This window comes from Marmota monax, unplaced genomic scaffold, assembly GCF_021218885.2.
Source record: "Marmota monax isolate L192 unplaced genomic scaffold, Marmota_monax_Labrador192_F-V1.1 WCK01_AAM20220418_F8-fsc00051, whole genome shotgun sequence".
In the NCBI taxonomy this organism is placed as follows: domain Eukaryota; kingdom Metazoa; phylum Chordata; class Mammalia; order Rodentia; family Sciuridae; genus Marmota; species Marmota monax.
In genome coordinates, this window is record NW_026695202.1 from 6,783,109 (window position 1) to 6,800,757 (window position 17,649).

General features: G+C 46.8%; 1 protein-coding gene across 9 annotated transcripts in view; it reads right to left on the minus strand.

Annotated features, from left to right (window-relative positions):
- The window catches only part of Large1 (LARGE xylosyl- and glucuronyltransferase 1), a 496,807-nt gene that overhangs the window by 250,876 nt on the left and 228,282 nt on the right, over positions 1-17,649 (minus strand). For all 9 annotated transcript variants that reach the window (XM_058574193.1, XM_046429385.2, XM_058574197.1 and 6 more), the window contains one exon: positions 13,685-13,986. In XM_058574193.1, the coding sequence (XP_058430176.1) occupies positions 13,685-13,986 (302 nt within the window). The remainder of the gene's footprint in view (positions 1-13,684; positions 13,987-17,649) is intronic.

Consider the following 17,649-nt stretch of genomic DNA (forward strand, 5'->3'; position numbering starts at 1 on the left):
TGATTGGATTATTAAGGCAAAGACTCTGCAGACGCTCAAAGCTTCCTGGCTGGACTGGGGACTTCCAGCCAGCTAGCCCTGCTGCCAGCAGCATTCCTGTTTACCTCCTGCTTCTGATAATCATCCTTTTTGATGTGTGGCTTGGCTTGACAAAGCCCTGCTCTACGGCAAGCTGCACAGGATGTCATCTGGCCTCCTGAAGAACAGACAGTGCATGCCTAGATTCTGTCCTGCTGGGAAGCAGCCTTCCCTGTGGAAATCTGTCCAGACTGCCACCCCAGTCATGCCCCCTCCTGCAGGACTGCAGAAGGACATTCCTTAGGCTCTCAGGAAATAGGCTGAGAGAATTGGAACTTGAACTCTGGAATGGAATCCCTAACCCTGCTGATACATCAGAAATAATATAAAAGATTTTAAAATATATCCTGTGTCTTTAGTGCTACTTAATCCAACCACCTGAGAGTCTGGATGTTCACATGGTGGACAGGAAGGCAGTGCCTCTCGGCAGGAGGCTGTCTCCTCCCTGGTCCTAGGTCTTGACATTCCAGGATGCCTTGAGACCTTCTAGGGTGTCAACAAGTGCTGGAGAAGGGCGTGGTCTCAGCCTCCCAAGCCTCTGGGATTACAGGCCTGCACCACCATGTCCAACTAGAATGTATTGGGTAGAGACCTCAGATGCGACTAAACATTCTTCAGTGCACAAAAATGCCCCCCAACAAAGATTTTTCCTCCCCAAAACGTCAAGTTACCCCTTTTTTAGGAAGAAAGGGGGAGGAAAACAAGGGGTGGGGAGGAGTTCAGATCCTTCTGGATTCTACTGCTGCCTTTGCTCAGTCTAATCATGCACATCTGAATTTCCCCACCTGTACAATGAAGGCGTCATTACTTATCTCAGGATAATATCTCCAATAGACTCAGGATGAAGGATTATAATGCAGATGCAACTGCCCCCATTTAAATCATGAAGGAAATGAATAGGAAGAAGCCTGCACCCCGGAGACAGACCCAGGAAGGGGTTGAGGATCAGGAAAACATGCAGAATCAGGCTCTTCTGAATCACAAATATTTAAACACATTGCCTCCCAGATATCAAACTTTGTCTTGGCTTCAGGGTTCAGGGACTATTTCAAATGGGCCCATTAAATGTAAGCGCTAGTGTGCACATTCTCAAACATTTTACATAATTTTCCAATCTCTTTAGTTTCATCCAGTACACCTGCCACTATGAATAAATTCATCATCTGGAGCTCTAGCAGCAGGGCCCTGCTACCTAGGAAAGGAGAAAATTACAGCATCATCAAATATACTCTTGGAAGGATTTGGGGTGGCCTAAAATGTTGCAGGTGCCCAAGTGAACAATGAGAGAGGGTCAGGGTAGGGGCTGGAATGGACAGAACAGGGAACAGGGATGAAGCTTCCTGTAGGCAGAATCATCATCATGTTAACATCAGGTTTTGCAGCTGTGAAGTCTAGGTTGTAAGTTTCTTGGTACAGTGGATGACAGATGATCCTCAGGACCAAGACCTTCCATTCTTCCTCTAGAAGGGTGGGGTCTAAATGTCACATTCTGTGATGGGGTCTCCTCTGGCTCAGCCTTCCTCTCGGGCCTTGTGATGGTAGGTCTCAGGCTCACCACACTCATCTTTACTTCCCACAAAGTGTGGATGGAGGATGGGATGATGTTCTCATTTCCTCTCCTTCCTCTACCTCCCAGCTTATCCTGAACCCTCGGAGCCCAGCCTTAATAGGCTAAACTAACCAGGCGTCTTTTTGCTCTGTTTCTGGTTGAGTTTGATCAATGAGAGGCACCCAGGGAGCCTGAAAAGTCAGATCTTCCCCAGTTCCCCTCAGGGTCCTTGGGAATTCCCAGTGCCATTACCCCTCCCACTTCTCCTTCAGCCCCTGGGGGTGTAGCAACACCTTCCAGAGAGCATAACCTCCCTGGCAGGTTGCCCTTAATTTACCCACACTTTTATCTTGCCCCTGAACCCTTTCGCCCCTGAGTGTGCAATCTGTGTCCTGCCAGTCCTGACCAATAGCAGGACCTCCCCAGCACATTATCTACCCTTGAGGCTGGAAGGAAAGCAGAGGACTTTAAGGTGTTCAGGGATATTTGCTGATCTCTAAAGGGCGGGGCACTAGCGTAAAGCCGAGACTTATAAATTTTGTTCATAACTTTAAGGAGTTTCACGAAGTTCTCAGACTAACACACACAAAGCCTCTTTCCAAGGAAACCCTGAAGGTTTCCGCTCACTTCCTTTAGTTCACCACATGCTGCTCAGCACACCTTGAACCTCTGCAAGCTGCACCTGAAGACACAGGTGAGGTGCGGGCAGAGCTGTGAACCAGGTTTCATTGCTGACACCTGGAGTCAAGTGAAGACCTTCATTTTAGAATCTGCAGGAAGGATTCAGGGCATGAATGTTTTCGCGGTCTCTGATGTGCCAGCACAGTGCTGGGCTCAGAGCATATAAAGGTCAACTCGTCCCCATCGTCTGGAAATTCAGACCAACGCCAGCATTAGCAGCACCCCAGGGCTCTGGCTCCCCTCCAGGCACTGGGCCCGGAGGCACACTTCCCCTAAGCATCTCCGATCAGGGAGGCTGCAGCAAAGCCAGGAAGCCAGGGAAACCTTCGTGAATGTGGCATCAGAGGGGCTATGGAAGGAGACTCTCTGCAGATGGTGAACCACAGCTGGCGACTCCTAGGGGATGATGAAGGAGGTAACCCACAGGGGCATTTAGCTCCCTAGGCTTGGGTAAGAGATAATGGCTAGGATCACATTCTTTGAATTATTTGAGTAGACTAGTCTAGGCACTGGTCCCGTAAACCATGAGCGCTCACTCTGTCATGACCCCCCACGTGCTCCCTTACTCATCTGCAAGATGAAGACAAAGAGCCGCCCCCAGCTATGGTGAGGACTAGGTGGGGGAATGGAAGAAGGCTGCCCAGAGAAAGCAGGCTCTCTGCCCTTGACTGAAAGAATAAACCCAACAAGAAGCACACAGCATCCTCCTGTTTAACTTCCTCATCTGAAAACCGGGGGGTGGGCATGATACTTGAGGTGGAGGGGTGAGGGGACCCAGGGACATGATTTGAATCTGGAATGTCCTGCAAAGGCTCATGAGTTGAAGGCTTGGTCTCCAATGCAGCAGTTCCCAGAGGTGGGGGCTTTGGAAAGTGACTGGATCCCGAGGGCTCCAACCTCACCTGTGGATGGTGGAACCTCAGGGGGTGTGTTAGGACTGGAGGATGGAGTCACTAGATCACTGGGGATGTGCCCTTGGAGGGTATATTTTATCCCTGGCCAGTTCCCCTCTCTTTTATTTTGCTTTCTAGCCTCCATGAGATGAGCAGCTGTGCTCTGCCACACACTCTCACCATGATGTTCTGCCTCAGCACAGGCCCAAAGCAGTGGGGCCAATGACCATGGACTGCAACTTCTACAACCATGAGCCAACATGAAACTTTGTTCCCTAGAAGTTGATTATCTCAGGCATTTTATTACAGTGACAGAAAGCTGACTAATTTACCCAATAAATGGCTCTCACATCCCCCGTGCACAAGAGGGCTTGTCAAGAGAGCAGCTGGCCCCTTTCCCACTTCTGATTCAGGAGGATTGGGTGGAGGCTGAGAACAATTCTGTACCCACAGGCCACTGCTGCTGCTGGCCCAGTGACCATACCTTGGAAGTCAATGCTCCATCTGAAGCCCTCTGAAGAGCATCTGCAGTAAAAACACCAGAGGCCACTGGGATTATTTTGACAGTGTGAGGAGTGGTCAAGGGATCCAAGAGATTGATTCCCAATTCCTTTCAACTAGGAAGAACCATTTCCCTTGACTCCTATCAGCCAAGTAAAGGCAGTTCATTCAGCCACCACCCTGTGCCCCTAGGCCTTTGGACACCGGGGAACAGTTTTCCGGAACCCCCAAGATGCTCTGAAATTCAAGATGCATAAAGTGCAGGGAACAGGTGAGTAATAAGACTGAGGTGACATGGCTCAACTAGTCAGTGGCAGAGACAGGGGCCGAACTCACAAACTGTAGTGAATCACAGCACCCTGCCATAATGAAACACACACAGTGATTATCAAGACAGAAAACCCCTACTGCTAACGTGCCATCTAAAATCCCCCACAAGCCTCTTGGCCACCTCTACTCTCTGGGAAACCACTGATCTGTTTATTTTTCTAAATACTAAACCACAGATTCGAAAGCAAGATCATTTCAAGCCTGAGAAAGCAGAAGTAGACGTCTTCTGACTTTGGAAGCCAAGTTTTCAGGGGCTTGGCGAGAGGGACAAGTGGAGTCACTGGTTTATAGGGCACAGTGGACAACAGGAAGTCCCAAGGCCAGGTGAATGGGGGAGGGGAGGAAGAAGGAGGCATCCACCTTCCACATAGTCTGCTTTATTCCTGACCTCGCCACAGCCCTGGGCTGCCTTAGGACTGATGTTCCTGGTATAAGGAAAAGAGCAACCCCAGAAATCAGAAACCCAATGAGTGACAAGAGGTGGCTCAACAGGAGCCCGTGCAGGGCAGGCGGGTTGTCTGAACAGCCTGACACTGATCCATCCTGGTGAGTGTGGCTTCTAAATGACAGGACTGATCCCAAATGTCCACACACATTATCCAGACCCTCAACCACTCAACAAATGCTGAGTGCCTACTATGTGCCAGACTCAATTGTGGGGCTGAGGATACCGCCATGAGCATGGCCAATGCAAGCCCACAGTAGGCACAGCTTAAATAATGAGACAAGCAAATGTGCACGCAGGCCGCCACCTCCTGCATCCTCACTCCACAACCCGACTCTGTGTCTGGACTGAACAGGGAGATGTTTTTTCCTTATCATTATTCCCTAAGGAAGACAATATAACCAGTGTGGTAAGTACTGTATGTGACCTTGACAATGTCTAAAGTGTCGAGACGATGTGTGCAGGCCATGCACAAGAACTGCACCTTCACACACAGGACTAGAGCGGCTGCAGATGTGGGCACCTGAGGGGGTCAGTTCCTGGTGGATGCGGAGGGAGGCCTCTATATGGCTAAATATGAACCACTAGATACTGTCCAGGAAGACAATTAGGCAGGGAAACTGCTGTGAGGGGGTAGGTTAGTGTGTTAATACCAGATAGTCTGGTAAACTGTCTTCTAAGAGGTGACCCTGGAGCACACACCTAAAAGCCTCTTGGCCACACACCCACACGCCTCTTGGCCACCTCTGAACCTCTGAAGTCCAGACAAGAGCATTCTAGAGAGAGGAGAGAAGCCTCGGGATCGGGGAGCTGGAGGAAGAGGGAGGTTGTCTGGAAAAGAGGCATCTAGCCAACAGCTGGGAGAGAGGCCAGCAGGGGACCCAGGGCAGGCCCTCTGGGGGTCCTGGGCATCTGTAAAGAAATGGCTTTTCCTGGGAGACATGGCCAGGTGATTACTGGTTCAAAGTCCTTAGTGAGCCATTCGCACAGTAAGCCCCTCCCAATGAGGAAGCAGAATGTGGCCTGTGCCGCGGAGAGGACGCACTGCTGGTCCAGCTGCCATGGAAAGCCCGACAGTGACTCCTTAAAAAATTAACAACGGAACCACCACGTGAAGCAACAATTGCAAAAGAGAGGAGCATGGACCATCACAACAAGGGCACACCTGTGTTCACAGTCGCGTGATTCATTATGGCTAAGCGGTGGGAACAGGGCATGCGACCGCCCAGGGACGGATGGCTAAACAAAATGTGGCATATGCACACAATGGGACGTTACTCAACCTCAAAAAGGAAGAAAATCCTAACAGTGAGACACGCAGATGAGCCTTGAGGACACCACAAAGTGTAATGAGCCACTCAGGGAAGACAAATGCTTCCATCAGCCATCAAAAGTAGTCAGATACATCAGGACAGAAAGCAGAATGCTGGTGGCTAGGGGCTGGGGGAGTGGGAAATGAGTGTCCCCGTCCCATCATTTGATGAGTACAGAATCACAATTTTGCAAGATATAAAAGTTCTGGAGATCCAGGACATTGCCAAGTGAATATACTAAACACTACCAAATGTGTACTTAAAAATGGGTAAGATGGCAAATTTCATGCCATGCGGGTTTCTGTAAACCACAACTGAACATTACCATAAACAGAGTTAAAGCCTGTAGCTGTTTTATTTTTGTAGTACTGGGGGTTGAACCCAGGGCCGACCATGGGCATGGTAGGCACGTGTCTACTAGGGAGCCATGTCCCCAGACCTAAGACTCAGCCTTGTTATCAGCACTCTCTAGCTACATGGCCTGGCTGAGCCTGAGCTTCCCTGTCTGTAAAAATGGGCTCATGTATGTCAGTGTAAAGCCCGCACTGTGGGGGCAGGCGTGACCGGCATATATGGTCAGCAGCCCTGACCCTGCTTTCAAGTGGCCCTCTAATGATCACAATGGCTGAGGCCAAAGCCTTCTGTGTCCCTGATGTGCCCTTGATCTGGAACACCTGAGGCTTCCCCTCGTGTTTCAAGACATAACTCTACTCCTGGGCCTCAGTCTCCCGTTGTGTATTAAGCGGATAATGAAGGTGTCACTCATATTCAGATTGCCTAAAATGATTCAAAAGAGCTTAGAGCTTGGCATTTGGTAACTACTGTATACACATTAGCGATCGCCATTATTAATAACCATATTGACTGTCACCATGAAGAGAGCTGACCCTACGCACCATGGCTTGTCAAGGTTGGCCCTTCAATGTCCTCACAGGAAAGTATCACATTTAACTCCCCACTCCACCCCAGGGTCAGGCTAGGATGGTATTCCTCACATCCCGAAGGGAGAGTTTTCAGAGGGAGATTTCTCATTTCCTCTGCTTTGTAAACTGCTGATGTCCCAGTTCTTCTCTTCCCATATCAGAGGGAAAATGGACACAGGAATGAGGAGATGAGACACTACAATCCTCATATGGGCTGAGGCAGCAACTTTGTAACCTGAGGCAGGACCCTTCACTTTTCTATGCTTCAGTTTCATCATCTTTAAAATGAGAGGGTTGTATCTTTATTTGTTGCTATTGTTCTGAATGACATATTTAAAAAAAAAAAAAAACAATTAAAACAGAGCACAATAAATAGGCAGATCAAGGCACGGGTCCTGGGGATTAAGTCTAGATAGAAGGCTGCCAGAAATATGGCACTAAGACCAACCCCAAAGAGCTTCTCCACATGGTGTTCATGCCGCTCCTGCAGTGAGTGCCTCAGCATTAGGCTGTGTGACCAAGGAAGTTCAGCAGAGGAATGGTGGGGACCTCCAGGGCTGGGTTATAAAAGTCATCATGCTGTTTTGCACATCTGTTTACATCACTTACCCTGGGGCAAGTCAGCTTCTGGGTCAGGAGAACTCACTCTCTAGCAGTCCTAGGAAGGGAGGCCACTAGAAATGCCACTGAGCTAGCTCAGATCACAGCCCCTGGGGACATCTCATCTGCAATCTCATTAAGATGCAGAGTCTCAGTGGCTACCAAGCTGCTTTCAGAAAATGTAGGAGGTAACAGGTGCTCAATGTTTGAAGGTCTAAGGTTTCAGGTTTCTTGCAAGGTACAATAGGTCACAATAAACACAGGGAGTGCCATAGGACACCACCATGGTTTCCAAACTCCCTGGAAATCACAGTCCCAGACAACCCACTAGTCTTATGGACACAACATCCCCTAATTCCAGGGCCTGGCATTTAGCGAGGATATTTCCACAGATTTATGTCCTTATAGAGGCCCCAAAGAAGACACATGAAGCTAATAAAACTTGAGTCCAAATACCATAATGATAACTTCCAACAGCAACATGGGACGGGGAAGAGGGCTGGCAGGCCCCTCCATGGTGAGTCAGTGTGCTCTATATGTGTAATAAGAATTGTCATGCATTCCACTCTGGTGTATTTAAAAAAAAATAAAATAAAATCAATTTAAAAAAAAAAGAAAAGAATCAGATAAGTGTTATCTCAGTAATTCCTACAATAAGTGTTCAAAGATAAGGATTTGTTAAATAAACATAAATATATTAATGTACTGTAATAACTTGTGGTCATTAAAAAGAATATTGAAGATCTACAAAATGTTGTGCATAGTACAATCCAGTTTTGTAAATATGTGATGCTTGTTTATAGATAATTATGTGTAACATTTTATACAAAACTTCATTATATTTAAAGTCTGAAAGAATATATATGCCAAATGTTAACAGCAGCAATTTACAGTATATGATTTAAGAATAAATTTTTTTTTTCTTTAAAATACATAAATAAATAAATAAATAAAATCCTTAAAGATGAAGTTAAAAAACAAATTAAAATAGATCAAAATACTGGGGGGCCAGAAGATGTGAGAGATGTCAGGTTTCATAAAAAGCAATGACTCCAACAAAATGCCAAACCCTCAGGAGCTAACAAATACAGCTCAATCTGGAGGAAATTGAGAATAATCCAAGTCCTTTTAAAAGAACAGTCAGTCAGTCCTTGCTTAGGAACCCTGACTCACCTCCTGGGGCTGAAGAGACCCCAAAGTGGAAGGTGACTTCCAAATCATGACTGGTCACCCTGAAGCCTTCTGAGGCAGGCCCCTGTCAGTGCACCCTAAAGCCTGGGGCTCAGCAGCTTGAAGTGTGGGTTCCTAAAGCCCGAGGTCATAGAGGTTCTGCACAGTGGCCAGCAACACAGATTCTGGAAGCAAAGGCCAGGTTCAAAATCCAAGCTCCCTGGAAATCACCAGCCCAGACAACCCACCACCATCTTCCAGCCATTGCATCTCCTCATTCCAGGGCCCGGCACTTAGGGAGGTTCAAATCCAAGCTTCTCCTCTTCCTGGGATCTTGGACTAATTGCGTAATCTTTACTTACAGTAGTTAACTGATCTACAGATGAAGAAAGTATGTTGTGTGGGATAAAGGAGATATTTTGTATATGTTTTCAGCATGATGTCTTGTCCACTTCAAGGGAGAGGTCAAGGTCAGCTTTTATTACTATCATATTACTATGGAGGAATGAAGCTCAGTACAACAGGCAGAGGGGAGGACAGATAACTCCTCAGGGGGATGCCTGACACCACTGTGAGTACACAGAGTGTCCATAAAAACTCTACCCAGTTTCAAAGAGTTATTCATAAATTCTTCGACCTTCCTCCCACTGGGAGATGGGTTGAGTTCTACTCACCATTCAAAGCAAGTGGGCTTCTGTGATCATTTCAACGAACAGTAAGAGCCACTGGAAAAAGATACACGACGTGTTTTGCTCACTAGGACACTTGTTCGTAAAACCTTCGGGTGTCAGTTAAGCACCTACTGCCTAGAGCCGCCATATTGTGAGGAAGCCCAAAGTGGCCTGGGCAGAAACACCACATGAAGAGGCCCCAAATCCACGAGATTCTGGGCCAGTGTCCACTGCTCCAGCCCTGCCTAGTTCTAGTTTCTAGCCATAGAATAACACCAATAATACAAGGAAAACCAAACCAGAACCACTCAGCCAGTCTCTCCTCAAATCCCTGACCCACAGAAGCCCTGAGAGCAAATACAAGGAGTGGTGCCCTTTTATGTCATTAAGTGTTAGGTGACTTGTTGCACAGCATAAGGGAAAAATAATGTCCATAACGGGTGCAGAAGTCCCTCAGAGTTAGGTTCCCACCAACTTCCTCATTTCATCCTAATAATTGCACTGGGAAGAAAATGCTATTATTCTCACTTGATAATGCTGCAGACCCCCAGGGGGTAAGTGGATTGCCAAAGGTCACATGACAAGTGAGTGAAATTGGCAAGTCTCCTGTTTGGGAATTGTGACTCCAGTTGCAGTGACTTTTTCTGTTGTACCACTGTCAACTCTCAGAGTAGAACAGACCACAAAGACAAAAAAAAATACACACATGGAAACGCATATAGGCTGGAGTGAAGGTCAAGAGGGCAGCATTATGCTCCAGGCTCCCAGGCAGAGAGACACCAGGCCTTCCCCACAGCAGCACTGGCGGGCAACAGAATATGCAAGAATAAAATGGGCAGTGTTTGAAGGCCACATAATTAGGAAATGACGAGAGGGCACAGGGTCTGGCGAGGCCCATGGTTTCCATCACCAGACATCTCAGCTGACAGCTTGGATGTCATTACAGTAGAGTTTTCAGAAATACTTGTCAGAGCCAGGAGAAGTTTCAGCTCAGTCACAGATGACTGTGACGTCCTCGGCTCGTGGCCCTGCACTCTGATGAGACGTCAAGAACAGCAGCAACACTCGTAGTGGGAAAGTGCCAGGAGGAAGAGAAGCTTCTGCTTCGAGCACAATGACTGACATTTCTCGTTTGCCTCTTTGGCTTTTTCACGAAAATGTTCCGTCGAGTGACAGGGACAGGGGTGTACTGGTAATGGGTATGAAGCCAGTGCCTCTGTGTAAATGCACATGGCTGAAAGCTGCTTTGCCTCTAGAGAGTTTTCAAACGCATGCACCGAAGCTCTGAATAGGACCAGGCTCCATATGCAAGAATTCTACCAGAGAAGGATGGTTTTAGGGTATAAGCAGAAACTTGATCAAGAAATACTGAGAAAGAAAAGAAAAATGAGCAAATACAAGCTAACCCTCAGGTGCAAATCAAAAGTCCAGAGAGTAAGTGAAGGTAAGAGCTAAGAATTTCAAAGTCTAAATTCCTACATTGCTACTCTATCTTCAAAGAGCATAGAAATAGAGAACTACATCTTTCGTTTTTCTTGTTCCTTGAAGCAGTGGGTTCCAAATATTTTTCACTATCTCAGAATCACCTGGTTAGACTTTTTTTTTTAATACTAATTTTGCTGGGCCCTACTCCCACAGCTTGTCAGTCTGTAGGTATGCACTGGGCCCCAGGTATCAGCATATCTAATCCATAGCAATTTTAATGCACACCCAGTTTGGGAGTCACCCACATGAGTGACCGAGAATGTTCCTTGTGACCATAGTTGTGGAACTCTCAAATGGTAGTGAAAAGTATGGCTTCCCCGAATAAAATCTCTTTTCCAGCCTTGTATCTAGGTGGCAGTTAAGGGCAGCCTTCTGCTTTGCTCACAGGGTCTGAAAGGAACACAGGTGTAAAATCGGTAGGGTATATTCTTAAAGGAGGCACAAGTCCCACCTTAACACCTCTCTCCTGCCCTCTGGAATATGGACACCATACTGAAGCTCTGATACTCATTACTCACCATGAGATAAACCATGGCAATGCCCAGTCAGCAACATGGGGTAAAATATCAAATAATTCAGAATATGGATATTTACATCCCCACATCACTCTCCTCCAGTCATCTTAACCACAAAGAGAAATAAGGCGCAAATCTTGCTTAAGCCGTTGTTAGATGGAATTTTTTGGTTATTTGCAGGGAAATGTATTGCTAACACAACTAGCTATCTTAAAGTCCCTCTCCAATCCTAATATCCATAGTCACCACTAAAATAACGTGAGGCAGGAACTTGATATAAATCCACAATTTGCAAATGAGGAAAATGAGATGCAGGAAAGAGATATTCCATGCTCAAAGCAATAAAGCTAGTTAGCAAGGAAGGAGACCAGGATTTAGACTCATGACCCTACCTTCAAAGCCAGTGCTGTTTTGCCTACACTATTTTGCAGGGGACTCAGGACAGAGACCCACTTCCAAAATAGTTCTCACAAAGCTGAGCTGGGGAGGGACACCCTGGCTAGGCAGACACAGCAGGAAGAGAATGCTCCCAGCAAGCTACACTCATGTGGCCTTCTGTTACACTGTGTCCCCTCCCATGCCCCAGACTTTTCCTTTTCTATTTTCTTATCTCCTTGATTCTTAGTTCTCTGGCAGGACTGAATCATAAAAACGTTAACGGTTCACATTCTAGGCCAAACCAACCTTGTCAGCAGGTTTCCATCTAAACTCATCCACTCAAAACTAACACCATGGCTGTGACTGATAGCAGAGAACCTGTGAAAAATCACTTGAGTCTTCACTCTTCCAAGGTTAGAGGTTCCCAAAGAAGTTAGGGTCCTGCCAAAGTTAAGAGCCCCCTAGGTCAAGGGGATGTGTTACCACTGTTCTGTCCCCCATTTGCAGAGGTGTAAAATGTAGACATTAAGCTACAGAAGAGACTAGCAATGCTTTTCCAGGATGGAAGGAATGGGCCTGCAGGGTGGTTGGGGCTGAAAAATGTACCACATGCATCACTTGCTGACATTGATACTTCTTTATTTGTTTATCACCTGCTTCCTGCCACTTCCTGCCGCCTCCCAGTGCAGAATATAAGAAGCAGAAGAAAGGGAGTTTCATCTTCTTTATTCACTGCTATTCGCAGCACAAGAGATGGTGTGAGATCCCCAAGCGGGTGCCCTAGAGGTGCTGAATGGAGGACTGAATGTTGACGGATCCCCTCCCAGGTCTCTGGGCTTGGCTGCATGAGCAGTGCCAGGTCCTGAATTCCTCATCTTTCCTACTCCGTGACAGTCCTCCTCACACATCTTCTACCGCCTTTCTCCACCTCTCTGCCAATCTACAGTTAAACCAGGCTGCAACTATCCTCAGAGACTCTCGTGGTCTGCTTCAGTCGGGAGCTTCTTCCCTCACAGCTGAATTTCCTTAAAACTCACTCTTCATCACTGAAAAAAACCTGCATTCCCTACAACATACTGAACAGGACCACAGATATTGCTAATGACCCATTCTGATGGTCAGAGGCTGTGGCTCAATGTGCTACCTCTTCAGGGAGGTCAGAGTCTAACATTCTTGAGTCCAGAAAACAGAATAAAGTAACAGCAGGTGATATCTGCATTTAACTGAAACTAATACAAATTACGCACATTTGAAAATGTACTACATAGCAGGCAGTGTTCATGGCTTTTAAATGGCTATTCCATTTTATTCTCACACAGATGCCATGAAGCAAGATTTTTCTCTGAAGAGTACTGACAACATGTCTCAGGTTCAGAGAGGTTGGGTAACTTGCTCAAGGGCTCATAGCAAAAACCATCAAAGCTCTGCTCTGAACTCACTCTTGTCCATCTTGTCTGTGTCTCAAAAGGCCTTGAGATTGACAGGCAAGAAGCAATAGGAAGTGTGTGAATGACTGTGTGTGTGTGTGTGTGTGTGTATGTATCTTCATTGTAGAAATCAGCACGGATGCAGGAGTTCCAGGGTGGCAGGGGCAGTCTGCACTTATGGGAAAGTCTTCCAAGTTTCCAATGTGTTATTAGGAAAGAAGGTGTACTCTAAAAGGGAGGAAAAGATATGAAACTAGAAAATCTCAAATGACCGCTGTAGCTGAGCAACAAGTCTGATTCTGAACAGCAGAGGCCTCATGCCCTCAATGGAGAATGAGGCTAAGAGAACTAACAGGCTCCAAACTCCACCATACACACTATAGTCTAAGTGACAGCGGACCCCCAAGATGATAACTAGGTATAGAATTCCTGAGCATGTGCAAAGGAACCAGGTGGCAGCGCCCATCCTATAGCGCCCCTTAAATCTCTGTGGACTAGGTCTTTGTATTCCCATTTTCCCAGCAGGAAACTGAGTCTCAGTGAGCTTCAATGACTTGCCAGACCTATCACCCAAGCCAGGGTTCAAGTCACTTCGCATCCAGGTCTGAGTCAAGAATGCCAACTCTTTCCAGGACCTGGATGTGCTTCCAGCTGGCATCTGTAAGAAATGGGGCACCTGGGGCTGTATGTGCCACCCCCATCCCAGGGCCCTAGGTGCTCTTTACCTCACACTTCTCCACCACCGGCTGCTGCCCACATTCGGAGCTGTTGCCTGCCACGATGCCAGCCCGCAGGTTCTCGCTGTCCCCAGTGCCCTCCTCCATGGAGTAGGTCCTGGAGTGGTTGCCTCGACGGTGCGCGGGGCCGCGGCCCTGGGCCAGGCTGAGCTGCCTGCGCAGCGCGCGGTTCTCGGCCTCGACCTCGCGCATGCGCACCTCCAGGCTCTCGCGCTCACGCTGGCTGGAGGCTGCATAGCGGGGACTGTGAGCTTGGGACTCCAGCGGTGACAGGGACACGGGCTTCCCATCTGCAGAGACACCAGGGAAAGTTTGAGTCAGAAGTAAACGCACCTCCCCTGACACCCACTGCTATCTATATAGGCTCCTTCCCCATTGCATTTCTTTTTTTTTAATTTTTGGAGATATTTATTAAGATAAAGGAAAATTTAAAATAAACTTTTAAGTTTTTATAGTGTTAGATTTACAAAATGCTGTGAAGAAGATAGGGTTCTTATATATTCTATGCCTGGATCCTACTGTTATATTATACATTACATGCATTAATTGTTATCTAATATATAGCCATATATAATCTTACATATCTTACAGCACTACATTTCAGCCAATGAAGCAATATTGATACATTACTATTAACTAAAGTCCATGCTTTATTCAGACTCCTTAGTTTTTTTAAATTTTTAAAATTTGTTTTAATTAGTTATACATGACAGTAGAATACATTTATGCACTTTGATATATCGTGCATAGATGGGATATAATTTCTCAGTTTTGGGAAAAGCAAATGCAACAAAAATTATGTATAAATACATCCAGAGTAAAGTAAGAACAGAGTTGAGAGCAGAATGACTTATTATGGTAATAAAAACTTAACATGCTGTTTAAAGATCACAATCATAATGCAATCATTAGGACCTCCTCTATGTACATGTTTCCAGGTAGACAATCTTAACCCCAAAGCATGGTGAATATGGAGAGAGGGAAGGAAGAGACTGGAAGGGAATAGTATGAGGAAGTGGAAAAGAGCAAAAGAGGAAAAGAAGGAAGAAAAAGAAAATAATAATAGGACTAAGTGTATTGAGGTATTCTTATGTGAACTCCTATTCATCCTTCAAAACCTGGTTTTAAAACCATCACCTCTCAGGGAAAACATTCAATGCAGGCAAAATGTCCTTCAGTATATTCCAGCAGCAATTTGTACACAGCGCAAGCAATTTTTACATAGCATTATGAAAACATGTATCTGTCATGCTGGAAGGGAAGATGCATGTATCAATGCCAAGAGCAAAATAATTAAGAGCAATAAAGAAGAAGAAAGTAGGAACATGACTGATCTCCCAGTTTTCTCAGAAAAAAAAAAATTACCACCAGCACAGCAACACTGCATGTGACAATCATCCAACCCTCCAACAGAAACCTAGGACACACAGATAAGTAGGTCCCTCAGAGTCTCACAACCAGAGGGTGGTTTCAAAACTCAAACCCAGGTCTCTGTTATGTCTGAGCCCATGCACTAACCATTTAAGTGAATTTTTGTCAAAGACCATTCAGATAGTCAAAGATGTTTTTTTTATTTGAACAATATAAACCACCATTTCCCCAAGCTACTTAGCATATCACCTGGTATATACTAGTTGCTTAAAGCATGCTGTTGAGGAGTCGCAATGTCTGAAGACATACCCAAGGCCATCACTTCTTTCTATTCTCACTCTTAAGCAATCCCAGTATCCAGCCACACTGGTGGCTGCCTCGGAGGCTGCCCAGCAAAAGAGTCACATCTCTACAAAATGACCCTCATTCACTTGCCTGCTAAAAAGCACTCCTCATTTTCCATACTTTGTGATTTTTCCTTTTCCTGTCCAGAACCCACTGAGCTTCCAAACTGTCCCAGAGAGTCTCTTTGACTCACAAAACTTGAAGATCAAAGACTGTGATGAATGACACCCGGCACGTCTCACCTGCCTGTGCTGTGCCTGCCTCTGCCCAGGACTGTTTGATGTTTCTTTGGGCCTTAACAAATAGGGCTCCTTTCCTCCCCCCTCCTAATCACCTCAGGGTTAAACACCTAAGCTCCTGATTCTCTCCTGTCAATGGAACGAATATGACTCACTGAATTCCACTGCCTGGAACCACAAATCAAAGGTGGGGGAAGAATCCGTGGGGGCTGTGAAATCACAGGTTGACTAGGCTGCATTGTTAGAGAGCTGGCCGATTACAAGCTCCTACCCAAGCTTTTGAAACCTGTCTCCCTGTTGGGTTAAAGCCAAATTAGTTCCATCAAGAGAATGAAAAAGAATAGGCTGCTAATAGCAGTTGTATTTTCCCAACTCACATGGACCTATCAGGTAGGGTGGGGAAAGAAGAGCATCTTTTTCCACGGGAAGGCAGACAGTGAGGCTCTGTGTAGTGCCTGCTAAGATCTGCAGGGGGCATTCATGTTGTCAGAAGTTGTCACAACACAGGTAGGAGTAGTCCCCATTACAGACGAGGAAACTGAGACTCTAAAAGTTTAAACTGTGTGCTGATCATGCTGCAGCGCCCTTGGGAAGCAAGCTCTCTATCACTTTGCAACAGGCCAGTCTTCTGCATTATTGTGCTTAATTAAAGGCACAGAGGCTCTGGGGCCTGAGAGGAGCTTCCTTCGCATGGGCATTGAGTCAGAAACCCAGGATGTTCTGCAAACTCAGTGTCCTGGAGACCCTAGAAAATTGCCAACAAAGGTAATCTAGATGGCTTGTTCTTTGGAATGACAACCTCAATGCTCTGAGCTGCAGTTTTCCCTTTTGTGATATCAGAACATAAACACGAGTCTCACAAGAGTTATAGGAGGCTTAAAAAGAGAGGCCAAAATACAAGAAGCCCTGTCAAAAAGGACTCCTTCAATGAATGAGCACCTCCAAGCTCCTCCCAATGAGGGTGGGGGGCATGGAAGATATGGGTAAGATGAGTTGAGGTTGTAACTTAAGGTTGAAAGCTGCGTGTTCTCGGAACATAGGGCCATTGAAGAAGCCGGGTCTAGGAACAGGGGGCCCCGAGCCTTGGCTTCCTTGGATAGATCCTTGGATATGGGGCAGCCCTGTCTCCTGCTGTCAGCCTGCGCCACATCAGTGTCCACTCACAATCACCATGGAGGAGAAGCAGGCTCCACCAAGGGCCTGCTCGCACCCCAGGGCCCCTCCCACAAGGGCCACATTTTACACTTTTACGTAAATGGCGATTCTTTGACTATGTGCTCCTGGGAATTGATTTTAACCTCCTGGGTCCACTTCCTTACTATCCCTCCTTAGATCCCAAATGGCTTTAGCCAGACTCAGTGCCCAAAGACTGGCAGGTGTTTTCCACTTTTAGAACTCCATGCTTTGCCAGCCCTGAAGACACCCCAAGTAATAACTCACAGGACTCAACTCGAGGGACCAGTGTTGCCACAGGCAGCCCTTACTCTGTGCCCAGGAACCACCATGGAGGCAGTGCCCCGTGAACAGCACAATCACAATTCTAGCTTGTTTCCTTTGCTTCCCTGCAGGATAGATCATCCTGCCCCGGCCCCTGCCTCTTGCTCGGCCCATATCTCCAGGGGCCCCTCTCAGCTCTAACTTTCTGTGGCCTCCTGGTCCAGGTGGACCTGCCTGTCTAACGCAGCTGTGGCATCCCAACATCATGAGCGGACCCTGCTGCCTGTCACATTCCTAGCTCGTTCTAGCTTTATTTATTCAGACTCTTGCTTTTGCTCCTGGGTCACTCACTTCTAGCTTCTGAGTCCTTTTCTTGTGGCATCTCCTGGCTCTTGGGGTGTGGGAACGGGGAGAGTTAAGACAGTGAAAGGCAGGTCCCCGGAGATGTGGTCTCCACTTCTCTGTCAGGCTGGTGGGCTTGGTCACTCCCAGGCACCTTCCTATGGTTTCTGTGTGAACCACATTTGAAAACTCATCACACTGGGCAGGACTGTGTCCACG